Source organism: Streptopelia decaocto, assembly GCF_964273445.1.
Source record: "Streptopelia decaocto genome assembly, chromosome: 1".
Classification (NCBI taxonomy): Eukaryota; Metazoa; Chordata; class Aves; order Columbiformes; family Columbidae; genus Streptopelia; species Streptopelia decaocto.
Window position 1 is genome coordinate 62118663 of NC_138663.1, and position 26536 is coordinate 62145198.

At 42.4% G+C, this 26536-nt stretch overlaps 1 protein-coding gene across 1 annotated transcript in view; it reads right to left on the reverse strand.

The window, feature by feature from the left end:
- The window catches only part of AKR1D1 (aldo-keto reductase family 1 member D1), a 36955-nt gene that overhangs the window by 3860 nt on the left and 6559 nt on the right, over positions 1-26536 (reverse strand). The window contains exons 2-8 of the mRNA XM_082043186.1: positions 16011-16178; positions 11424-11540; positions 6437-6514; positions 4085-4207; positions 2268-2377; positions 1613-1778; positions 742-824 (exon numbers count right to left, since the gene is read on the reverse strand). Coding sequence (XP_081899312.1) covers positions 742-824; positions 1613-1778; positions 2268-2377; positions 4085-4207; positions 6437-6514; positions 11424-11540; positions 16011-16178 — 845 coding nt within the window. The remainder of the gene's footprint in view (positions 1-741; positions 825-1612; positions 1779-2267; positions 2378-4084; positions 4208-6436; positions 6515-11423; positions 11541-16010; positions 16179-26536) is intronic.

The window sequence follows — 26536 nt, forward strand, 5'->3', positions numbered from 1 at the left end:
CAACTGGCAGCAGCAGAAGGAGATTGCTGAAGAAGACAGCATCAGAGGAAAAGCCAAAACAAAGTTTCTGACCATTTGTGATCACTAACATGGATCATCTTTTATGAGGAAGTTGGGTAGGCAAATTTTGATGTTCTGACCAAAGTATTCAGTGAGGAGGAGCAGAGCTTTCCTTAAATTAGCCTTGTTGTTTCATGTATTAGCACTCCTAACTCTTAGCTTTCCATATGGCATTTAGGACAAGTTGCCTCTGGAATCACTAGGTTTACAATTCATAAGCCATTATACTCAAGCAGCCACGTGCTTTGCTGAGCACTGGAAGTGAGGGTGGGAAGGAAAGACAAGAAAAGGCTCGCATTTGAAATTCGGCTCTGATATCCACACTGCTAGACAGGAGCAATGCTACACCTTGTGAGTGGCTGAAACCAACATTATAACATAGCAGAAAGCATTTAGGGAGATGGAGCAGAGACTGAATAGCCTGAATAGCCACTCAGTTTCTACTGAGTGGGCTTTTGACATCTGAGCTGTAAGCAAGTGTTGCATGTTTATTTTTGCAGTGGGTCCAGGAGCATATTCAGGCTGCATTAAAGACCTCCCATATTTAAACCTTACCTTAAAATAAGGTGGTTTACACCAAAAAAAAAAAAAAAAAAAAAAAAAAAAAGTGATTTTTTTTTTTTTAATCCTCTGAAAAGATAGGAAAGTTCTATGAGGATCTAGTATTCCTCCTGGACTTACATTAACAATTCCACATAACGAACGTTTTTGTTCAGGGCTTCAATTTCTTTCATCTCTTTCTCAGTGAGGGAGAAGTCAAAGATCTAATGGAAGGAGATGATAGGAATAAGTTAACATTTCTTGACACAATCAACACTCATATGTTTCAGATTTCAGAAGTCAAATCTCCCCTTATCCTCCCCGGCTATCTACCCTACAAATCAGTACTTGCTTGCACTTCTAGTAAAGTCTTGAGGACATTAATAAGTCCAGTCAATTACTTATACTCTCTTGCAAGAAGAGGAGGTAGTCTGGCAATTACTGGGCCACCAGCTTTGGAAGCAATACATTGGCAGGGAAAGCAGGGAGCTGTATGAGCACTAAGTGCTGCAAGGCACACAGAAACAAATGCTTCCTCTTATTTGGGTGTGGTATTCTAGCCAGATGTTTTATGGTGGTGCGGTTATGAGCCTTTCTGGCACATTGGTATGCAGCAACCCTTCCTTAATGAAGCTGCCCCATACATGAAGACTGGGTAGAACAAGTCAGTCGTTCCTAAACACTGACAGCCAGGTACCTAGGGCTGCTGACCTACCAAATTATTTCACCTCACTTGTGCTGCTCGCTGCAGCAACTGTTACTCTGGGATACACCCCCAGTTGGAACTTTAGCCACTCTAGAGGGTTAGAAGACACTGAAATTTCCTCTCTACTCTGCTCTGTTATTGTCTTATCATAATACCATTAAGTGAGGGGACCAAAAGCATGAAATGTGGCAGAGCTTGACATTGGTCAAGCCTTGTGTTTACAGAAAGAAATGGGAACATCACTTACATTGGCTTCTGCCCCATAGAAAGTGGATTAATCCATGCATGCTCAGAGTACAAACTGACCTGGAAATTCTCCTTGATACGTTGTGGATTGAAGCTTTTGGGGATGACCACCACCCCTCGCTGGATGCTGAAACGCAAAGCAACCTGTGCAGCTGTCTTGTTGTACTTCTTGCCAATGGCATTCAGCACAGGATCTTTCAGTAAAGGAGGGGAGGACACATTTACCCTGGAAGAAAGTTGGAAAACAAAAAAGCTCTCCTTATCCTTAATGTCAAAACATAGCAGCATCTACTTGTTTCTGAACAGCATACCTCACCTTTTTGACAACTAGTGTGAAAGATGGGAGAAAAGCTTTGGCATTTAGGTTGGCGGGCTGTCAAAAGCAACTTCCTATGTCATGTCCCAATGTTGACTTAGTTTCTACTTCATCACCTAAGCCTCAGTATTCCTAGTTATAGACATTCACAGTTACAGATGCTTTCTGTTAGAGGAGACCTAAGGTGACCTGCTGTACAGACCACCTGGCACTTTTTGATGACGGCATGCAGCAGGAGTGTCGCAAGTTTACATTCACAACACTAATATTTAGACACTGAAGTTCAAAACTACTTTGAAAAACAGGGACAGTTATTTTGCACAGAGACCCAGCAGTGGAGAACTATCATTCTTTTCCTGGATAGTGGCCCTGCTGTTAGAAAGCGACATGGGGACTTACCATGTTTCATCCCTTGAGGTTCCCAATGGGCTGTACCCAACAATAACAATGTCATGTTGCCTGCAAAATTCTAAGAGTTTGGGTTGGGTAAAATAGGGATGGCATTCAACCTACAAGAGTAACATAGAAAGAATTATTAATTAACAGACAAGGTGCAGAAGCAGGTGGTGTCCTAATATTTGTGAGAGCTACAGACCAGATGACACTTTCAGGAAAGGATTCATTTAAGTTCAGGAATAGGGAAGCTCAATCTGTGGTTACTGTTCTGTACATTGCTGGGTGATAGATGATTTTTTTTATTTGGTGGACAGCAGATCAGCATCTGCAATTATAATTTGGTTGCAGGGAATTTTTATTGGCCCCCAGTGGAAAGGTGGCAATAAGTGGGGGGAAGGGATAGAGATGAGTGAAGTTCACTAGAAGTAGGCAGAGCAGGCAACCCATTTCATGTGGGTCAGATCTTTGTTCCTCTGCCTCTTGCGTTTGGAATGATGTTTTTAGGGCAAATGCTGGCATAAGCTGTCCCATATACAAAGGTAAGGGGTGTATATGTAAAAGGTGAGATATCTCCATAACAGTTATGACCTTGTTAGATGCTCTGCCCTCCTACATTGCAAATACTGTGCATCATTCCCTTACAAGCAAGGATTTTCTGGCTGTGTTCTCAGTCTCTGGGAAAGGGATGTCTACAAGGTGACAGAGCAACCACTGTTTGCAGGCAGACTGAAGCTAGCTGGCACATCTGTGCATGCTGGCTATCTGCCCTAAACTGGGCCTAATCTTTTGCCTGGCTTTCCTCAGCCCTGGGAAGCAGCAGCAATGCTCAGTGCAGTCTTAGGTGCACGCCAGAAACAACAATTGCATTTTGCACCCACTGGGCTTGTTAATATCAGTGAAGGGAGCTGGAATTTCCTCCTCTCACAGCCTGCCTTTACCTGCAGGCCAAAGACAGAAATGAAGGCTATAGCCAGCTGTCATGCCATGGTCCATGTCAATCCTATCCCTCCAGGTAACATCTGAGGGTGGGAAGTTGGTCCCAATTGGTGTCTGACCTCTTCTCTGATACTACTAACCTGGTTGTTTGTTCATGCCCGATGAGTCAGAAGAGCTTCCCAGTGAAATGCAGTGAGACACCAAATGCCAAAAGTATTGGGCATAAAGATGGGTCACTGCTCCTTACTGCCTTCTCTGAGCTCCGCTACTGTACTCTAACTCAGACATGCCTATCATCTTCACGGGCTTGTTTGGCTCAAGTTGGTTGCTTAATGGGTTGTTCTCTTTAATTTAGGTTTTTCTCTAACTCTTACTGATGTCTTATAGGAAAGGCATAAGAGAGCAAGTACAGGCAATGAAGGAGTTACTTCTAATGGCTTTTAAACTTCGGAAGCTTAGGGTGACTTAGGATCCCTGATATTTAGGGTTGTTCTGGTTTGGTGCCAGCTGAGGTAGACATGGCTTCATTGGTTAGCCCTGAATGGTTTGTCTTGGGAATTTTTTAGACTTGAAGTAAGGTACGTGGCAAAGTTAAGATCTGCATTCACTCAGCATTCAACCTTGTTAAGGAGCTTCACACAGAGTTTTATAGTCCTGGAGCAGGAACTGAGGAGAGCAATCATCTTCAAATGTGTATATTTAGCCTAGATAGGATGAGTAATATTTTCAAGCTAGAAATGGAGGTGTGACAGTACAGAGGGCAGCACCTGCAGCAAAGTGTATGTCACCCTTCTGCACGTGATGGCTTTGGCCATGTGTTGCTTCTGTGTTCTCTACAGGGCAGTGGCACCATGGTGGGTGCTGCCCTTGGCTTGAAGTCATACCTGGTTGCTGACAGGTTTGTACTTAAGTCCAGGCTTGTTCAGGATCATCTCCAGCTGCCTGCGGTTGAAATTGGATACGCCAATAGACTTTGCCAAGCCTGCATCTTTACATGCTTCCATAGCCTGCAAAGAAAGCAAAGACTGGTAGAGTCCCACACATTGTCTTGATTCCTCAGAGCATGCTTCTAGAGGTAGGTGAGACTGCAGAAAAACCTCTGCTGCAGCAGAACTAACAGCTTTACTAGCATGAGGACTAGTGCCATCCTGCTATTCTAAACTCTGTTCCCACACAGACCCCCTTTCCAGACCAAACCCTTACATTTCATACCTCCTGTGAAGGTAGAATTTGTCTGGAGAGCAAAAAGATTAATCTGAGATATAGATATGTAAGTGCCAGACTTCTGATTTCAAAGTTTTTTTCTTACTTTTAGCACTGCCTCAAAGCTGGAGAAGGGAGTGTGAACAAAACAGATTGCTTTCCTGATAAGTCAATTTATTTCTTTTGATTGTATGAGAATTTTTCATATGAAGTCTCTATCCAGTGAAATCCCCTAAATATATGGCAAGGCAAATCACAAATCCAGCACAGAAAACTTCAGTACAGTATAAACTTGAAAAAAATTAAGGGAGAGAGGAATTCCAGATATTCTGCACTTCAGACGAGTCCTAATAGCTGAGAAAGCCTTATGAATACTGGATATGAATACATGCCCTGGTCTTCATTAACTTAATCTGCTGGGTTGTTAAGGGGAAAGAGGGTCCTTTCCTACAGTCTCCTCCTTTGCTCCCAGGAGTTCTGCACACAAATGATTTGGTGACTGTTTGAGGCAGAGCAGACCCCACCACGGAGCTGAACGCCCCTTCTGCTTGTTTTGTTATTCCTTTCTGTCTCACGGGAGCTGAAAGCAGGGAGGTAAGAGGCACCATGTATTTGATGACCTCTAGTTGGCCTCATATGCTTTGTATCACTCGGTGACAAGTCAGCAAATACAGTCATCTGGAGCCATTTTTCCCTGCTAGCACCATACTGAGAGAGTGAAACTATTTAGATTGAGTTTAGCCAGTTTTATTTAGATTGATGCTATTATTTGCAGGCATTCACCACCACCTATTTTTCTCTTGGCTTATTAGCCAAAGAGAGTGGCCTGCTACACTTTGTCCTTTGCAATAAGCACCAGCTTGGAGATAAAAACGTAAGTGTTCCCACAGCTGTTGTTTTTAACATTTGAGCAACTGGCCTGTGAAAAAGAGGAATGAACGACATCAGCCGAAGGCAAGGGTAACATAAACAGCCAACGTGGAAGTCCCCGTTCACCCTGAGACCCAGCCTGGATGGCTCAGCTGCCAGGGGAAAGCCCAAGCTTGCCCTGGACTCTCCCCGACTCAGAACTTTCACTCAGAATTTCACCTTTACCTGCTGCACCTCGAGCAGAGCTAAATTGGGATGTGACTATTCAGCTCTGGACAGTGCAAGCTGTAGTAGAGCATGTAGCAGTCCATGTTATCTCTCTCAGTGTGAACGGGGATGAATTAGTGATGCTTCTGCAGCAGACCTGGTGCACAAGGAGAGCTGACCAGCTTTGGCCATGAATTCAAGAGTGTCCAAGACTTTGAAAGACAGAAAGGTGAGGAGATTGTTAATCTCACTTTCTGCCGCACCTGAGATCCTGATGCCAAGTGACAGTAGGCTTAAGGAGACATCTAGATACAGGACTAGAGTGCATCACAAACAAATTCAGGATGCAATCTTTCAGGCAAATGCTACTACCCTTCACGTTTTTCTTAGGAGAAAAACCTTGTATTTTCATCTGATAATAAAAATCAGGAGTCAACTTGTTCTGATGGCAAGGGTTTGTTTGGTGTTTTTGTTTGCTGTGGGGTGGGGTCTTTTTGTGTGTTATTTGTTTTTTGTTTTTTTAATTTTTTTTTTTTTTAATGGTGAGCTTTAAGGGAAATTCCATGTTATCTTAAAGGTGAAAACCTTCCTTTTTTGTTGAGGATTCGGTCACATCTTAGGGCTCCAAATTTTCCTGCTGTAAAGATCTGATAAAGAGTGGAGGCTGATAAAAACCTACAGACACTTCAACTAGCAAATGTACAGTGTGCTCTCTAAAAGAAGGAATGTGGATGTCAGATATTTCAATAATGTTTTATTTGTTATAAAAATAATTAAGTGATGGCAAGAAGCAACATCCTTAGGGACAGAAGTAAAACTTATCCATGGAGCTAGTAGAATCTGATCCGTTTGCCCTGTTAATATGCCTCAGCACTGTTTATGAAGGCTACAAGTAAAACTGAGAATGAGGATTTGTGTTTTTAAAGCATATATGGATGGATGTTTTGTTTGCTTACCTCCCAAGTGGCACATAAGTCTGTCTCATGGTAGATAAATTTTCCATTTTCATCTTTTGGGTAGATTGCATCTCCTGGCTGAAAAGTAAAACCACACTTTAGTGCTTTAAAGAAAATTTTTCACAAGATTTTTCCACAGACTCTGTTTCTGTTAGCAAAAAAAAAAAAAAAAAAAAAAAAATTCAAAAGCTCTCTCAAAAACACCCTAAGTTCAACAGGTCATTCATGCTGAGCTTACCACATCCTCTATGGCTGGATCATCCTTGGATCCACTTCTGAACTGTCACATGAGTGCACACTCAGGAGTTCCTGGATGGCCTTGGTTTGCAATAAACTTTTGACCTTTACATTATGGCCTCCAAAGGACTAGTCTCCTTTCAAAGGGCTGGGTTAGAGTACCAACCTGTATTCTCTTCCATTTCTTCCCTCCTTTTATCCCAGCCCTTCCCCTGATCCTGCTTGTGTCCTGGGCACCTGGGAGGAGTACCAGCTACCTCCAGCTCCCAACAATTTGAGGGAAAATTTCCAAGAGTTACTTACTAGTAGTAAAGGGCTACGTGTATAGCTATAATACAGGCTGTGAACCTCTTAAGTGCATTATCCAGCTTTCTTTTGGCATTTGGAAATCTTTATTCCTACCTCTATTCATCATAAACAAGACTTCAGAGATGAGTTATGAGCCAATACATCACATGCACAGCTATCTTTTATTTGCTGGTCATTTCACTGCTGTTGCAGGCAACGTATTACCACCTCCCTCCCTTTTTGTCTGATTGCAATTTCACTTTTTTTTTTTTTTTTCATAAAAACCCTTCAGTGATGTTTGACATTTGATCTGACTGAAAACTGCTATATTTCAAAGGTCTGGGTACAAGATGTTGACATGATAACTTGGGAACATACAGCTGTGACTAATATGATCAGGAACTGGCGCCTCTCAATTCAGTCAAGAAGTTCAATTTCAAGGCATTTCATGGGAAAAGTGAGCCTAAGGAAAACACAGCCTCAGATTTCAGAGGCCAAGGTCTAAATTACAGGCATAAGTCTGTTTCCTCCAAATGTGGTGGTTTTCCTTGAAGAATTCCACAAAGATAACTTGTTGCCTTTGTTGCTGTGTCTTGCTGAAAAATAAGAAAATCTTGACTAGGAGGTAGGTGGCTGTAGGGTATATTTTCTATTAGCAGGCAAACAGTTTGCCTTTATAACTTGAGGTGGAGAATCTCTATTTACGAAACCATGCCATGGCATTTTGGAATAAACCCTTCATCCCCATGATATCCCCACAGACTCTCCAAAGACTGCAAGTTCAATGCATAGGAGTTGGACTTCTTTGAGTTCAGGGGACAACTCTGAATTCAAGACCTTTTTACTCTGTTCCTCTTCTAATCCATTAACTTCTGTTCAACATTATTTTTTTTATGGTAGTCAATATACAGCAATTACATTAGCTAATTTGTCATCCCTCCATTTTCCTCTATCACTTTTGTTCTTAAAAAACGAACAAAGTCAGGATGAACAGCACTTGAAGATGAACTTATCTTGACTGAGAAAAGTGATGCCAGCTGTTGTGGATTTCCACAAGGCTCAGTTCTTCCTCCTGCCTCTGGGGAACTGCACAAGGTGTTCAAGTACAGTTTTCTCTGCTCAGTGTTCTCTAGGCAATACTTTGTCCACCAAGCTACCTTTTTGTGCAAGGGAGTTCCTAGATGGAAGAATTGTCTGCAGATGGATAAAGAGAGCTAAAGTGCTGACAGAAAGGCGGTGTTTTGGTGGTGACAGGATGGTGGTTACTGGGTTTTTGAAAAGGTCTTTTAGAAGCTGGTCACGTTTCTCAGCTTTGGGTTCTCATGCACTTACACCGCACCAGTCATTAGTGCAAATGCTGATGTCTTCTCTTGGAGATAACCACACACCTTAGACTGAACATAAGGTGGCTTACCGTGCTACCATATGAGCACTGAAGCAGGTGGGACACCACCATACAGTCACTGCCACTGTGCAGGAATCATATTGTGTCATGAGGGGCCTGGAGCGCAAGTCTTAAGAGAAGCGGTTGATGGAAATAGGGCTGTTTGGCCTGGAGAAAATGAGGCTGAGGGGAGACTGTATCGCTGCCTACAACTACCTGAAAGGAGGTTGTAGCATGGAGGGTGCTGGTCTCTTCTTCTGAGTAGCAAGTGATAGGAAGAGAGGAAATGGCCTAAGTTGCTCCAGGGGAGGTTTAGATTGGGTATTAGGAAAAAATTCTTCACTGAAAGGGTTGTCAGGCATTGGAACAGGCTGCCCAGGGAAGTGGTGGAGTCACCATCCCTGGAGGTGTTTAAAAGGCATTTAGATGAGGTTCTTAGGGTCATGGTTTAGTACTAGAGTTAGCTTAGGTTATGGTTGGACTTGATGATCTTGAGGGTTTCTTCCAACTGAAATGATTCTATGATTCTATGTTCAAAGTCTGTGGTCACTCCAAAAGCTAGCAGTCAAGTTACTTGCATATTTAAAGCACAGCAGTCAGTAGGTAAGCACTGAGAGGAAAAGCCCTGGACCCATTATAATGATTTCCTCACCAACACAGATGCAGGAAGGCAGCTCTGCATGTCCCATCACTTTCATACAATGCTCTTTGACAAGCAGGTTTTCTCAAGAGAGCAATTTTAACAAGCTGTGAATGCTTATTGTATAATATAAACAGGTCATAGGAAGTCAAATAGTGAGGCTATTGGCCTGTTTTGATTTATTGTCTTATTGACAAGAGGATACTTGGATGAGATGTTCAATGGAAGGCTAACATAACTTCTTTCCTGCTAGATCACAGAATAATTTAGTTGGTGGATATTTGGAGAACATTTAGTACACAGCTACCTGCTTACTGATGGATCAGTCATCTGAGCAGAGCCCCCTAGAAAACCTGCCAGTGGGTATGAGCTCCTCAGGCAGAGGGCATGTGATGGCCTGGAGGAGACCTGGTCTTGCTCATCATCTGCCTTGCTAGGGTAGAGGGGCTGAACATCACCACTGGTCTAAAGAGAGGTAGGACACAAGTCCTGAACAGGGAATCTGTGTGAGGGAGAATACAAGGAGGTACAGGCTAACATTGGTAGGGCAGTGAATAATGTCACCCCAGATGTCAGCCATTCCCAATCCACCCAGAAGTGCTGGTATGGTAGGGCTCTCCTCTTCTGAGTGGTGCTCTCTGAAAACAGATTCCTCTTACTCTGTCTAAAAGTCCCTATGGAGAGCTTGCACTGCTGGGCCCTGCAAGGGCAAGTTTCTTACTGGTTTGACTGTAAGCTTTGTCTCCAGTTCTTCACTGATTTCCAAGCAGAAACTAGTTTTGTTTGAAGGCTTTTGAAGAGACTGCAATGTTTGCAGACTAGGGCAGAGTAGGAGTGTGTTGGCATTACATCTGCACACTGCTCACCAAAGGCAAGCATCGCATTCAGGATGGGTGTATTTGTCAGAGGGAGCATAAAAAAGGAAACCTGTCACCATTGCAAAAGAGTGGGATTTTTTCCTTTTGTATTTGTCACAGAAAAATGTAAATTTTTCAGGCAGAAAGTGACTTCTTTTTTTCTCCTCTCAAGCGGGACATGAATGAATCTACAGGACTGATACTCTTTTAACAATTCAGATTGTTTATACAGGCCTCAGGGAGTCAGATGTATATTACTTTAAAGCCAGCTGTCTATCTTTATATTGTGAGACAATGACCTTCACTATGTGGGAGAATGAACTACTAGAGAATACAAACACAAGCAAAGGGAAACAGGAAATTGCAAGTAGTGGGAAATTTTTAAAAATGTTCCCAAAAAGGTTCCATACGTAGGACTGTATAAATAAAGGTTTAATATCTGAGTCCAGTTATTCGTATACCAGTCTTAATGGGATATGTCTTTCTTGGGTAAAAAGCAATGGCAGGTCTATGGTGATTGTTTCATTGGTAAATTGCTTCTTATCTGATACTTCTGGCAGTTTCGAGCCCATAATAAAATATAATTTTAATAATCAGGGAACAGTCTGCCTTGCAAAAAGAGGCCAGTTTAGAGCTTAAGCACCCCAGAGAAACAATTAGCCAACTGATTGCCTGACCTTATTCTCTCTTAAAAAAATATATATATCTCTATATATATTTATATATATATATATATTTATCTTTAATTGGTTCAAAACCACTTAAATATGTTTTGAATCTCATGCTTCTAATTTCAAGGTTATTTAATTTGCCTTTATATCACATACTTGCAGAGGAAAATTGTAAAGCAAGGTACAAAAGGCTGTGAAATGAGAGTTTGGGGACTTCCAAGAGCTCGTTGCAAGAGCTCATTGCAAGAGAGGCATGCAACTCTGATGCGAGCTCGTGTGTTCAAAGGTTTTCGCTACAAGTTGCCAAGAACCAGCAGTGTGAAGGAATATGAGGCTTTAACTTTTTAGACATTTGAGAGCAAGACAACCCATGTTTGGGACCTGCTGTGATCTACTGTAGCTGTCCGAGAGGAGAGCTGGAGCTGTGGAGATTAAGATCACAACCATGATTTGCCCAGTAGCTTTAATACTACTGAGGCTATCCAGTTTTTTGGGACAGAGTAAGGAAATAAACCTGGTGGCTTTTTCCCCGTTCCCTCTCCCCTCCAAACTTTGCCCTTTAGCCCTTTGCTGCTTTGTGTAACCACTTTTGTCCAGTGCCTCCCTCCTCGTGGCTCAGAGAGGATTCAGACACATGTGCTGCTTCAGCTACAGTAATTTTTCAGCACAGAAGTGTTCAACCCCAGTAAGGAGACCTGTTCTTCCCATGGAGAGACCGCACGCTGCAGCTGTCAGCAACTGTCTCTCTCTGTGTGGGTAGTGCACAGAAATGTATGCGTGCAGTATGTATATAAAAAAAGTCTGGCCAGAGTGCTATATTCAACATGGACTGGAAGCTGCAAGGAGGATGCTAGATGAAGACCTTGGTTCAAGCCAACCACGCACTTTGTAGGGCAGTTTTTCTTTTTACCTTGAAAGCCATTGGCAGCTCAATAATGTAGAGGTCAACGTAGTCCAGCTGCAGGATCTTCAGGGTTTTCTCCAGCGTAGGGCGCACCAGCTCTGGGGGGTGGCAGGTATTCCATAGCTGGGGAGGCAAGCACAGGCTCTTTTTTGGGTGCCAGGAGGAACAGCGAGTACCCTCCAGCTGACACCACCCCCACTCCCCGCCACACACACACACTTGTCCTTCTGACAGAGCCCATTATGCGCAGTGCAATGATACTGTGGTCTACGTCACCGCAAGACAAAGGTGAGGAGCCTTATTCTGTTCTCTGTCAGAGGCAGATGGAGAGGTTAAGACAGGAATCCTTGCCCAGGACTGTCCCCATAAAGCCATTATATATTTGTTTATTACAAGACAGGTTCTTCTGAGTTGAGTATATTGAAAACTCTTGCTCAATGAAATTAGGCAGATTCCTTCTGTTTTCTGAGCTTTCCAAGTATGTGCTTTCACTGGAAAACTATGTTCCCACAAGAAATCTGTGGTCAGTTTTATGCTTGAAGGCAGAAGCTCAGATCATGTGAGTTGGCTCTTGAACAGCCAAGGACCCAGCACAAAGAGAATCTTTTGGTTTTCTCCTGTGGTCATGGAGCCTGAGTGACTGTCTGACCTAGGGAAGTTTTAATTTACGTCCCCAGTCCTCACTGAAAGCTGTATTATTGTTTAGCTACTGTAAGGCAGGTGTGACTGGCTAAAGCCCAGCCTTTTCAACCTCTTTAATCACAACTGCTTCCTTACGGGGTTATGCCCTAAGGTTGCTATGGAGTGTGCTTAGTTGATTAGCTTTCAGCACTATCTCTAACTGAACTCTGTTGATGCAAATCTCTTGCAAGAATAAAACCATAGCATGGTAATTAGTAACCAAAAGCTCTTTGTAAACTGATTGCTGCAGTTAAAATCAACAAAAAACCAGAATTAACACAGAATAGAAGGTTTAAAGTGCCATTTGCTTGCAGACAATAAGCTGGGTTATTTTATCTTTTTTTTTCAATGCACAAAACTGATGTAGAGTCATGTTGAGGTTTTTGGCACCATTACTGGATAGGAAAACCTGCTGTCTGTTGGTATGGTCATTGTCTAGACAGTTCTGCCACCAAAGCTGGCAGTTACCTCATGCCAAGGTATGGAATGAATTTGTTCCCGAGACACGAAACACTTGAATTGCCATTTTCAGGAGAAGATAATGATTATAGGTGTCAAAGGACACAGTCTGCGTAAGTTTTAAAGTATTTTAGATCTTTGATTTTTTTTAAACAAGATTATTGTTTTCCATGGAATGACTATCTGCTCAGTTCTGCCAGCAGAGGCAAGGACATGTTATCTCGAAGATCAGTTGTACTGAGAGCAACACATTGGACCCTGCCCTAAGTTGACAAACCAAAGCACGGTTTGGCACCTGGAAAATCATACTAGGCCTGCCCCAGCTGTATGATGCAAGGCGTGAAGAGTTTATGATCACTAGATGGTGGTTACACAGGCTGAGGTGTACTACAGTAAAGGGACCAAGGTCCTGCTCTCAGAGTTTCAAGCTGTTCCACTGGATTTCCTGAAAGCCTTTGGTCTGGGTGTTTTATAAGCATTTTACATGTAAAAGGAGATGTTGTTTTGGACTTCAATGTAGGTAAAGGAATGAGTCTGTATACCCTCCATGTTTAGTTTGTTTTGTTACTGTGTTTTGGAAATTTGGTAACCTGAGTTACGTTGATAGTTTAGAAGCAGTTTTTTCCGAGCGCCCTTTCTGGCCTAGTGCTATTGAGCTCAGTACTTGCCAGTCCCTTTAAAAAATTGCAGAGGTTCTAAAGAAACAGCCTGTAGAAATAGCAAACATTTGTACTATGTTAATACATAGATGCCATGGAAACTTGAGTTTTATAACCGTTTTCATGATTTGTACAAGTTCTTGTATTATCTACCTAAGTAGAACCCATGTAGACATTCGAGCAGTCAAAGCTGCCAGCTGGCTCTGGCATTTCAGGACACCACGTTTCCTGGAAATGTTACTTCTAGTTTAATGAAAGAAATATCCTGGGATGAAAGAGGAGACCAAAAAGGTCTTGCTATATAAGCCAAGCGAGATGTTGGCAGTTGATGTAAAACCTCTAAAATTTCTGGATGCTGAGCTGCTCTGCCTGATCACCCAGCCAAAAGCAAGAGCCAAGTGCAAGTGCTGATGATTTCAGCTGGCAGATGCAGCCTGATAGCACCAAGTCACTATTCCAGTAATGCTGCCACTCAGCAGGGCTCTTCTTGTTAGTCCCTGCTGATGGACCAGCCTTCAATTTGCATTATCTTTGTTTATGGAAAGATCTGCATGAGGGGCTTGTTTCTGATGGGTCTTGGGAATTTCTAGTACTTCTGCTGTCAATAAGGCTGAAAACAAAACCAGCTTTTGTTGCACAAACTACTTTCAAGAATGGTCTATTGTATCTACCGCATTTCTCAGAAGATGCAACAGTTCACATTAGAAAGTTACCAATCGATGGCTGATGTATCTACCAGTGGCTTGATAGTTGTAGTTCATAAGACACGAAAGTTTGCAAGGTACATAAAGCTGGAGATACATAAGCTCATAAGACAAGGGACGTCCAGTCCCACTCTTCTTGAGAAGTTCAGAGCTGCTGTGAAAACATTCAAGAAACCTATGAAAATCCTGGATTGTGATGGATTGAATTTGTTGCAGATTATTTTCCACTTTTGTTTTTGAACTGTTTAAAGACTACAGAGGTACTCTAATGAGCTATCCCCCTGAGCACCTGAAGTTTTGTCAAACACAAACAGGACACAACAGAAAGGTAAATCCAAGAATGTCCCATCTCACAGTCACAAGGCAGGATGGAAAACCACAGGCATTGACTACTGTGGTGCTGTGAGCTTCAGCCTTGAGGCTTGTAGGATCTGCAGTCTAGGGAACAACTGAATTTACAATCAAGAAGTTTCACAGGTGGCTCAATGTTTAAGTAGTGATCATCAACTAGGAAAAGCATCCAGTGATTAGATCAGACAACTGAATATAGAAAGGCTTAATAAATGAAGTTTGGAATCCTGATAAAATTTTCACAAGATATGCACTGCCACAGAACCTAAGGGTATATATGGGAAAATAAATTGCAGGGGAAGCAGTTGAAGGCTCAAAATTGTTAGGACATCTGGTTCTAACCTTTTGGCACAACTTTGTGGGTTTTATTTCAAATATTACTGGTAATTTGCAGTAATGGCACTATAAAAGAGTTGAAAAAAAATATTTTGAATAATCCAAATCAACATATTTGTCATATGAGAGACTACTCTGATAAAGGTGGAAAATTTTGGGAACGTGAATCTTTTCTCAGGATGGCGAGGTTATTCCCAGTAGACCTGAGCAGGGAACTTGGAAAAGAGTTGCATACTTTATAGATTGGAAATTGCTTTGCTTGGAAATTGCTCTATAGCTACTGAAAATCCACTTGGTCTGCAAACTACCCAATCCAAAGTTCAGTTTCCCAGATCACAGAGCTTACCTATATTACTCACACTTAAAGGGGCCTTTCATCCCATGGGATCTTTCACTCTAGGAACTATGGTATTTATTTCCAAGACCATTGAGTAACTTTTGAGGATTACGTCTTATTTGGGAAAGGAGAAAGGGAAAATATTAGGCTGATATGTCCAAAGAAGCACTGCAGGAAGGTGAACTTGAGGCCGTAAACTCCATTAGAAACTGGACAGGCACCATGACCTTTCTGGGGCCATCTGATCTTTATTCTGCAATGTGCAATGAGCTCTCTCTCTCTCTCTTATATCTAAGATCTAGTTACTTTAGCTATAGCAGCTTTTGTCAGATGCTTCTTCAAACAAGGGTTTTCATTCTTCTAGCAGAAAATCAGCTGTGACTTTAAAGCATTAACTAGCTCATGCACTACAGCGGCATTTTTACTCTAAAGCTGAAGTGTGATGACATCTTCTCTCCAAGTGAGTTGATCTAAGACTGTAGAACTTTTTAACGACAGGTGATACAGTAACTAAGGGTGTAGCTTGACAAGTAATTATCTGGCAGTAGTACCAACGTAAGCACTTGCTGTTCTCGTGTACACAGACACTTGCATGCATGTGCTTGCTCCCACCCCTTTCATTGTGCAATCTCAGGGCAAACCTGTACGGGGAATTGCTCTTAACAGAAAATAACTAATTTGCAGGATCATTGTCCAGTTTGGGCTCACAGTGTGACTATACAAATGTGCATGCCAGCATAACACATGGGACAGTAGTAACAGCTTAGGCTGCACCACTGAGTGTAGCGACAGTCTTGAGTTGTAGGTACCTACAGTACTAGGCAGAATGGATGTTGCACAGTTCCCACTGCTAACAGAGCTTGAAACTGAGAACAATGGTGATTCCTGTGCTTAACAGCAAATCTAGTGCTCATAAAGCTCTGAGGCATTATGGTAATGCTAGGAAAGAAAAACAAAGGATGTTGGGTCTGAAAGTATGCCAGATGTTGACCACTGGCATGACTTAAGAAAGTCCATTCACAGGAATCCTGGATTTAGTGTAAATAATCTGAGTGCAGCTTCTCACCTTGCCACAGTAAAAAATGTCTTCTCGCTTGATCTTTCCTTCAGCGATCTTCTCCCGGATGGCTTGTCCCACTTCATGCTCGTTGCAGTAGACAAAGGCACCATCAATATGGCGGTAACCAGTATCAATGGCAATCTTCACCGACTCCAAACAGGAACCTTTAGGAGTCTAATGGGAGAAGAAAAACAAATAGTTCCAGCCCTCTGCTTGCTGCTCTTGCAATGCTATAGGGTTCCTGAGATATGCACAAGGTTAATGTTGGAGTTTATGCAGTCTAACTGTCCTTTACCTCCCCAGACATTTGCGTTTCAACTTCTGAATAAAAACGTGCTGTGTGCTTTTCTTCAAGACTGTTGCTAGTGTGGAATTAGACCAAAAAAGGAGCAAAGCAAAAAATTCTCTCTGTGGCTGGCAAACAGTATTGGAGTCCTCAGAAAGTAGAATCAAATGTATTCGATACTAAAATTATTTTAGAATTCTTATCTAAAAATCAAGGGCTTTTTTACAAAAGCCGTTTGATAAAATCCCTTGCTCAAGTGGAAGAGGGCTTTTTGGTTGAGCAGAGTTTGTCAACCACATACCTGATCAGAGGCTACTTGAATACCTTAGGGCACAGTAGAGCTTTCAGCAGGGCAGAAATCTGGATTTCACTTTCTCCTCAAATCAACTTACCTTTGACAGTATCAAAATCCAAAGGGTGATAGCTCAGGACTGTCTACTGGTATTCCCATTTCTGGACAATTGCTTTACCATGTGGCTAAGAACCAGTAGAGGCTTTAGTGTATGTTTATATACATCCTACTGCTTCCATTTAAGATGAACCCAAGAAACCTCTTAACAAGTCCAAGTGGCATTTTTGTACTGTGCGTTGCACTTATGTGTACTCATCTTTGCTGAAATTCAGAATAGGCTTGCTTTTTCAGAACAGTCATATTTTTTATTAGCTAATGTGGCAAGCAAAGTACAGGTAGGTCAAACCAAGGAAAGAAACATAAGTCTAGTTACTGAAATCATTTGACTGATCACTGAAATTGTGCTGAGAACATCTTATTGTTGTCACACCTTGTATAATATAATGAGAAGGAAGCTCTAAGTGGTGGTGGTCAAGGGCTTTTAGCAACATATGGCAATAATATTCTCCCACCCTTTTCAGAGTTATTGTAGCAACACGTGGCAATAATATTCTCCCACCCTTTTCAGAGTTACTGTACTACTAAGACATGGACAACTGATTCTCTTAAAGGAAAACTGAAATAGGGTGAGTCAACCTGCTCTGCTGTGCGGCTGTCTGCCAGCAGCAGATGCCAAAAGGGGAATTTTGCTACCTCCAAGTGAAGGGCCAAGACCACGCTGCTATTTCTATGAAAAAAACAGACGCCAGAGACATCTGGAAATGAGACAGAGTATGAAGAGAGGATGTCAAATTTGGTGGTTTTGTTGATGCTCAGGAAAGACAAGAAGCAAGACGGGCAATAGGTGCTGTTGAGAAAGACCACTTTCCACCACAGCGGTCAGTCTCCCTCCTCTCTCTCCAAGCTGTCCTGTGACAGCAGTCACTGGCTTGGCTGTCCAGGAGTTTGCCGTAAAATAAGCAGCTGCTCTTCCACCACCTGCTGAACTAGAGGGTATGAAACTTGTAGCTGCTACAGGACTCTGCAGTGACTGAGGATACTGGCCTGCCCTTCCACATTAATGGAAGAAACATCTATGAAGGACTGCTGAAGACACCTGAGGGTCAACCTCTCTGTCTTTCAGTTCCAGAGCTGTAGGCTGGGAGCAGATTATTCTGGGGTAATGGGACTGTGTTCCTGCTGGCTCTCTTTGCTTTTCAGCGTCCCATCTGGGCTGGCTGCTATCAGACACGGCTGAACTGACTTCTATTCAGGCTTCGGACTTTCCACTCCATGACACAGTGCCTAAAGGCTCCTTAAAATGCAAAGCCGCTTACGCTTGCCCTTAATTGTTATAGAAGACACGAGTGAGGGCTGAGAGGCAAAACATCACAATTTGGCACATTAAACTATTTACAGCAGTGCCGATGCAATATCGTCTGCTTAATTGAGGGAGACAACGAAACACTTGTTTGAATGCTTTGCTGCGAGAGCCTCCCAAAGGCACACTCAGCCCCTGCCAGGGCCTGTTCCTCGTTATTAGTGAGATGTAATGAAGACCACGGCAGCTAAAAGCCTTTCAGGCTCAGTCAATGGCTAGTTTTCACTGGAGGCTTGTTGGGCAGCATCACAGAAGCACGAGGCGTGGAGCAGTGACAACCTCCAATGTGTTTACTGCCTTGTCCCTGTCTGAACCTGCCAGGAAGGATTTAAGGAAGGCAGCAGGCAAAAAGCCCTGACACAAATACTACAAGCCTGCAGTTGCTGATGGTGGTAACCTCAGATCTCTGTCTCAGCAACAAGCTGCAGGAGGCTCCAGCTGCAGCTGCAAAGCTCAGGCTGACTAGCACAGACCAACAGGGCTCAGCTTAAAGGTCTTGTGAGCTCAAGTCTAAGTGATGACTAGTTATCCAAAAGAGAAATGTGGTTTTTAAAGTGCAATCAGTCTTTTCTTTATTGTGCTGATCTTTCAAAGTGTGACTTCAGATTGCTTCTGCCTGTTTGACTTGTACGATTCAAGTGTATGGAAGCAGAACATTTAGTGTACAGCGATGTACTACCTTAATACAGATTTAAAAAAAAAATTATTTTTTTTTCTTTTAACTTTTTCCCTTTTGTTGAAGATGCTGGAAATGGCATGTGGATCCAATCCTAGAATTTTCTCTCTTCTCTTTGCACTATTGAGAGATTTCATTAACACGGCTCCCAGTTGTTACCTGAAGCTGCAAACTAAATTCCATCAAGCAAGGAAATGTTGATTTTTTAGTTGCATCTTTTCTCAGATACCAGGGCGAGTTTGGTCAGTAACAAAAGCAGAAGGAATAGGTGAAGAAAGGCAAACATATAGAGGAACAGCATAATTACAGACTGGGGAGGAGTGTGGAATAGAGGAAAATGAGAAAGCTCACTGTTATTGGAATTGCCTTTGGCTGAATCAGTTAACTTATGCTAGAACTGAACTTCTGTGTATTTCTTAATTTTTTGCATGGGACTTACACACATCTGTACAAATAATCTTGTGAAAGCCTCCTCCATTTGAAGGAATAATCTTATTCTTCAGGGGCTTGAGGAAGCTTTTTTTGGATCAGGTCTTGATTACCAATGGCCAGAGATGGGTTTACATTAAATATAAATGTTTTCATTGCACTAGTTCATTTCATCTGATGTGGTATATTAGTTCTGACAGATTCTGGTCTAAGGTGCTTCATATAAAAATGCAAGGCAACCTAGGGAACAGTTTTTGGAAAATCCTGCCTCTATTGAACTCTCCCAGCTGAAGGCCTGGGACATCTGTGAGTCTGGAAACTTTATACCATATGTTTATTTTCATTTTAATGTAGAAACTGTAGTTTCTAGCATTTCACATATCTAATCCTTCCAAATCCTGCAGTAACAGGCTGTGGTAAACTGTCCTGATGAGTTGCACAGGCTAGTCAGGTTGTGGTTTTGCCACTTTTTAGAAGTGTTGCCCTAAGTGTCGTATCTTATTCCATTGTTTCCTGACAGACCATATTAAAGCTGGATGACTTGGTGCTCATCCATCAGAGCAGGCACAAACCCAGATCTTTCCCCTCTATCCCACTGCTAAGCCTGGGGAGTTTTAATCTCTTCTGACTTTCATGGAAATAAAGTCTTTAATAGTAACTAGATTAGAGATTACCAACTGAAAACCAGCTTTTACTGAAGTGCAGATGGAAGTTAGTGCTATGGCTGCTTTTACATCTTGAGATTTTGTATAAGAGTCGGTACTTCAGTCACAGCAGATGATGGAGCAGTGACTTCCAGGCTGCCTGGCCATGGAGTAGCCACCTTTACCATGAAATCCAGACCTCCTCCTCCTTACTGTGGGTTATACTCATTAGTGTATGTTATCTAAAACATGGTTGCCTATGTTGTCTACTTACTTCAGGTAGGCCTTTATTCTTGCACCATTCCCAAATAAGCAGGGCTCATGTTTAGAGCATCACAAAAGCCAGATGAGGTACTGAAATATCTTCATGCTTTAAACGTTTGTGCATTGTCAGTAGTAATTCTGGGTGCTCCGGCCTTAAGATAAATCTTTGCTTCTTTATGACTTTTTATTTAAGTGTAGATAAGAGGTATGTTTGATCCTTAGCTGTAATTAATGTTTCAGCTTCTAATCAGTGTGTCCTGCAACTGTGCTACTTTGATCAAGGACTGTTGTTTTAGAACTGGAATTTTATAACCACTTGTACACTGTAAGTCAGATTTTAATCTTCAATGCTCTCACAGTCAGTCACTAATTTGTGCCAAAAAAAGGTATTAAATTTATTACATGTTTTACAATGAAAGAAAAACTGCTTGGTTGACTAGAGCCATTCACTCAGTGACTAACAACTCCTTCAATAGCATCTAGGTTATTTTTAAGATCATAGAGTTTAAGGAAACAACACATGCAATTATCCCCTCTATCAATCAATAGCTTGTAAACCTGCTGATTTACCACCATGCGTGACAGATTAAACCAGTATCTGTTTCCTTCAGGCTCCACAGTAAATAAATCTGGCAGAAGCACAGGGGGAGCAGACTAAGATTTGCACTTTCACTGAAAGAAAGGAAGAGACAATTTGGCCCCTTCTCCATAGATGAAGTGGCCAACTGGCCAGTTTACCACATTTGGTGAATCTGAAAAAGCAATGTGCTTCATCAGTTCTCCCTGTCTGAAAGGGTCTGCTCTCTTTTTCCTCTGAGACCATGAATATTTTTATTTTTTTAATGTTTATTCCAGAAACCTTCCATCACATCCCATTTTATCAAAAACTATTTTCCCTAGCACAGAAAATGTACAGCTTCAGTTTTGCTCATGACTGCATGTGACCAAGCCACAGCAGAATATTTTTTGTGCAGGCATATCCGTGTTCCCTCCCAAATAGAACAGTATTTGCTTAGCAGAGTTATTGATTGTCCTACTCACTACTGTTATTTAGTGTTGCATTTCGGCTGGCCTCCAATTCATTTGCTTTTTCTATATCATCCTTTTCTGGTCAGCAGTTTCCATCAGCTTCCCAGTTGATAAAGAGGGATTCTGGTTACCTCCAAAGTCACAGCTAACAAGACACATTAGCAGCAGATTGTAATCTTGCAAAACAATGTGGACAGCTACGATAGGCACTGCTTTTATAAATGGCTTAACATCACTATTGTCATTTTTTTTTAAAACTGAAGGAGGACATATAGATAAGGAAGAAATTCTTCACCATGAGGGTGGTGAAGCACTGGAATGGACTGCCCAGAGAAGCTGTGGATGCCCCATCCCTGGAAGTATTCAAGGCCAGGTTGGATGGGGCTTTGAATACCTGGTCTAGTGGAATGCGTCCCTGCCCATGGCAGGGGGGTTTGGACTAGATGATCTTTAAGGTCCCTTCCAACCCAAACCGTTCTATGTTTTATTCTTTATTAGTGCATAAAGGAAAACAGTCTGACTTAGGTTCCCAGATTCTGCTCTGCCTTGTTTCATATATGCAGCATTACAGAGTTGCACCAGTCTTGGCAGCTCCTTCAGAGAAGGAGCTGTTTACCTTAGTCCTGGGCATCTCACCTGGGTAGTGCAGTGGTATTCAGTCCCTCAGCTAGGAACAATGATCCTGAGAAGAAAATCTTGAGGTGTTGGGAGAGACAGGGCCATCTCCTGGAAAAATCTGAATGTAGCTGCAGCCGAATTACACAAGAGTTCCAAACTGTGGGCTGAGCTTTCCAGTCTTAACCTATAATTTAAGATGTGGAGCCGCTGTTTAAGAATCTTAGTCAGCTAAATACAGGAAGAAGAAAGTAGGTACATTCCTGGGCTCAGAGCCTCCTTCGCCAGAGCTCAGCGCTCGGACACAGATTCTTATGCGTGTTTCTAGAAGCCCAGTTGCTTATTTCCATTTGCCTCTTTTCTGGACAAACTAGCAAAGAGGACTGGCTTAAGATGTTAGGAACACAGCACAGAAAACATGTACTAAAAGCATTACAGGAAAGCATAGGTTGAGTTTATGAAGCCAGAGGATATGAGCCACACAAGGGTACATTCTTAGAATTATTTAATCTTGTAAAGAAGAAGCTGTACTGTACACCTCTTTCTTGGAAAATGCAACCGCCAGCACATCTCTCTCTCTCGTACACAGGAAAATCTGGCTTTCATCCCCCGGAAGCATTGGCAGCCACCATCCAGGAAGCAAAACCCAGTGAAGGGACCTCTGCAAAAGCAGGTAGAGCTGAGAACAGGGGCAGATAGCAGGACTGAGGGCCACAAGTTGCTATACTGGCCCAGAGCTTTTTTTTACGTCATCCAGTGCATTGTCTTAGAAAGTGAAGGACAGTAAATGTGCCCAGAGAAGATGGGGCGACTAGTGATGTTCTCTGCTTCATGTCGTGTTGTGAATGAGCGTGGTCAAGGGTTGCCTTTCTCCTCTAGTCTGATGTCCTGTCAGTGGCCTGAAGCGTGAGGTTGGATTGCCCCTACAACAAAAATGAGATTGCATAACGGCAGATTTAGCATTTCTAGAATTCCTGTGACATTGTTGTTCTAGGATTTAGCCAAAGCTGTCTTCAGGAAAGCCTTATTATTGTAGCTGGCAGAGGCTGCCGGAGTTATTTTTACCACTTGATTGCAGAATCCTCAGTTTTAGGATCACTGCAACTTTTGACTTGATGCAAGTTCACTTAAGGCAAGCTTAAGCTAAAGGGCTGTCATGCCGCTCTGTTGGTAGACAGAGGATTAAAGCAAACCAAGCTAATGATGTACACACCTGGGTCCCACACTGGCAGTGCCAGCAGGGTGGACCAGGACAGTTTCCTGAAGAGCTGGAGGACACAATAGTCAGCTGGCAAGCCCTGGAAAGCATGGATCTAAGTGGAAGGGTGGATACTTCCCAAACACCCTTCAGACAAAACACGTGATCCCAGGGATGCGTGAGGTACAAAGCGAAGATAAAGCACCAGCTTGTGCAATAACAGAGGAGAAAGGAAAGGTTGCCAGTAGTTCTTTTGCTTCGTTCCCTAGAGTTAAAGGGGAGAGGTTTCTGGCGTCAGTTCGAAGAAGTGTTTGCAAAGGCAGATGTAAAACTTGGGGAATTCCACCACCTAGTTAGCTAAACCAACAAAAGTTGGCTTTGATGAAGCCTAGAGAGGCATTTTCTTCACAGTGTTTTCAAGTTTTGACAAATTTGGCCTTCTAGGTCAACCGAAGACTCAACCCAGATGTTAGCTTCCCACATGAGCTGTAAGAACATGCTTACACCGTTCTTTGGAGAACTGCGGGGAATCAAGGACACAGGAGAGTGCACAGCCATGTTTAACGTATAGAGGCAGTTGGGGCCATTTTAGAAAATGGAGGTTTGTCTGGCATTAATTGTTCTTGCCAAAAAGTATATCTCTCAGCTGTGTTAATTCAAATTACTCGCTTGTAGAGGTTCAGTTTTTCTCCTCTTCGACAATGCGAGTGATTCCCTGTCTCATCTTCTATAAAACAACCTTCATGACTTTTATTTATATAGGAGGGCTTTCCTGTGGCTCTTGAGTGGGGTTAAAAATCCAGCATGCTTAGAAAGCCAGAGAAAAAGAGAAAAAACCAATCTATTTGTGTGTGTGTCAGTATTTGGCCTTGATACTATTGCATTGGTAACAGCTAGCTTTGCAGGATTTGGAAGAGGACTATATTGAAACAGCTAGCACTTGTCACTGCAGAATACAGCTATGGAAGGCCTGCTTTCTGTTTGGTTACTTTTCAGACAAGAATCCCTGTGCATTTTTTTGGGTAGTGCTACTGTCCTAAAAGCTTATCTGGTTTAACCTTCTATTACTTTTGGTTCTGGGCTTATTCAACAACATTCTACCCTATGTCATAGCCAGAAATGTAGCTTGATGGGTGATGTTAACATCTGATACCCACCACCTGAAAGCCATACTGACTCCCTGACAAAGTTGTCATCTCCTAGATGTCACCTTGCTCTGGGAACATTTTCCTCTGGAGACCTCTTGCGGTATCCATGTCTGTGTGTGTCGGTACCGTGTTGTGGAGCCAAGTGACGCTGTGCCAGGTTGGCTGTAAGAGCCAGACCCTCCGCTTGGCTTAGGCAGGCATTGCCGCAGAGGGCCAGGTGATTATCTGGCTGTCAACAGTTTTGTTAGCAGAAGTCCTGTGCTCTGCAGGGGGATACATCTCTTGATCCTGGAGCAGTCTGAAAATATTTTCACATAGCAGCTGAGATGTCAGCGTAGGTTAGGGGTGCTATCTTTTTAAGAAGAGTTTTTTTGAAGGCTTATAGTTCAAGGCATGCTCAGATTCAGGGATGGGGCAGTCATTCTGAACACAGTCTATTCCACAAAGCAAACTAAAAAAATCTACTGTTTTCCAGGACTAGCAATTTTGTGACCATTTGGCTCAGAAGACCTCCACAGGTTGATGAACTTTGTAGCTAGAAAGTTAGTCTTTCATTCACCCTCATCTACAAGGCTGGGCTCATCCTCATCAGGAATTACTGTTTCAGTAAATGCAGCTTTTAATCTGCCACACATGATTAGGCACTAATTGCATTCATAGCTGGAAACACCACAGAAACCATTGGCATGAAGGAAAGATTAGTCATACTATCAGTTTGTTTCCTATTAAGCTTCAGGATTCATAGAAATGAAGAACCACGGAGATTTCGGGAGAGAAGAGGTAGAGGTAAATGAACATTTCTGCAAAATCAGCCATGTCTTAGAGCCACAGGTTTTGTGCAAATTGAAGTCATAAGAACAAAGTCTGTGTTGTCAAAAAAGTTGCATGCAAGAATCTTTCCTCCAGCTTGACAGTGATAAGTCATTTTGTCAAATCCAACTTTAAAATCTAACTTTAATAGTTAAAATACAGTTTTTACACAAAAGCTAGGAGGTTTTGAGCCTGTCACATTTTAGAAAAAAAGTAGCTACCTTTTCTGATTGCCTGTTTTTCCTAATTAGATGACTTAATTTTCCTTTCTTAATGAGATAAAGATGCAATCTTGCATTTATGCAAGCCAAAAATTTTCCATTGTATAACATGAGATTACAGGGAGCTAGAAGGAATTGAGGCGTCAAGAGGCGGTTGCAGGCAGGGGAGGAGAGTTCATGGCTGAACACCAAGACGACAATGCATTGAGGGCACAGAAATGTAGAACGTCTGTTCCAGTGGTAGAACAGAAAAGCTGAATGTAAAATAAGAGAACTCTGCTTTTCTTAGGTGGTAAATATGCCATTAAATCATGTATGAAAGGGAACTTTAAAACGCGTCATGCAACATTAAGTTTTTAGCAAAAGTCATTGACAAAAGCACAATTTGTCTGGGACTCTTTTGATTTAGTGCGTTATTCTGCTCTGTACTTTCACTTATTTGCTATGAGAAGTCTTATCTGTGAAAGCAGTATCTTCTTACGGTGCTTTTGATTGTGTATCCAGTGAGCAGCCATGCTCCTGCCTGGCAGCCACATTGTTCTGCTGACACCTGCTACTGTGCCTCTTCAAGGCATCTGGGGACCAAATACCAAGAAACCCTGCCTTTATCTGCTCTTGGCAACTGGGTCTTGTCAGTAACTGTGACTTAGTCAAGGAATAAGGAGTAAAATCTGAGAGATTAAGCACCAAGAGCATCACGCGGCACCAGGATACCCACGACCGAAGGAAAAGCATCCCATCTGTGTGATCATCTTAGTATGCTTTAGTCCTCCAAGCATGAAACTGAGTCACAGCTTAGTGAGTGACCTGGCTACAGATCCATGGTTTCAGGATAAATATCTTTCAGCATGAAAGCTAGGACAAGAGTTTGCTAACAGGCAGGCAAGGAGCCCTGTGGAACATGTAGCACAGGGGTGTCAAACTCATTCTCACCAGAGGCCACATCAGCCTCGTGGTTGCCTTCAAATGGCTGAATGTAATTTTAGGACTGTAGAAATGCAACGGCTCCTACATTTATACAGTCCTAAAACTACACTTGACCATTTGAAGGCAGCTGCGAGGCTGATGTGGGCCCCACTGAAAATGAGTTTGACACCCTTGATGTAGCAGATCAGGTACAGTTCTCTTCCTAGGCTGCAGTAAAATGTGTCTCCTTTCCTTCTGCCCTTACCTCTAGTGTAAAGGTCTCAATTCAGGAGTATGGTTTTAGGATATCCCCAGAGACCAAGGGAACATAAGGTTACCCTCTGAAACATCTCAAAAATCCTGATCCTGATCCCCAAAGACAAGAAGAATTAGTACTGCATGAGGTAATACTGCTGCTTTAACAGAAAATGGCTTGAGAAAGCCAGTAGTGGTTACCGAAAGGGACTCTGAAGGGGCACAATGTCCTTTGGAAATGCTGGTCAGGGGTACAGCCCAAAAACTTAAAAAAAAAAAAAAACAACCCAATTTTGTTTTGGGAACTTCCTTCGCTTAAGTTCAGGGCATAAATATGAG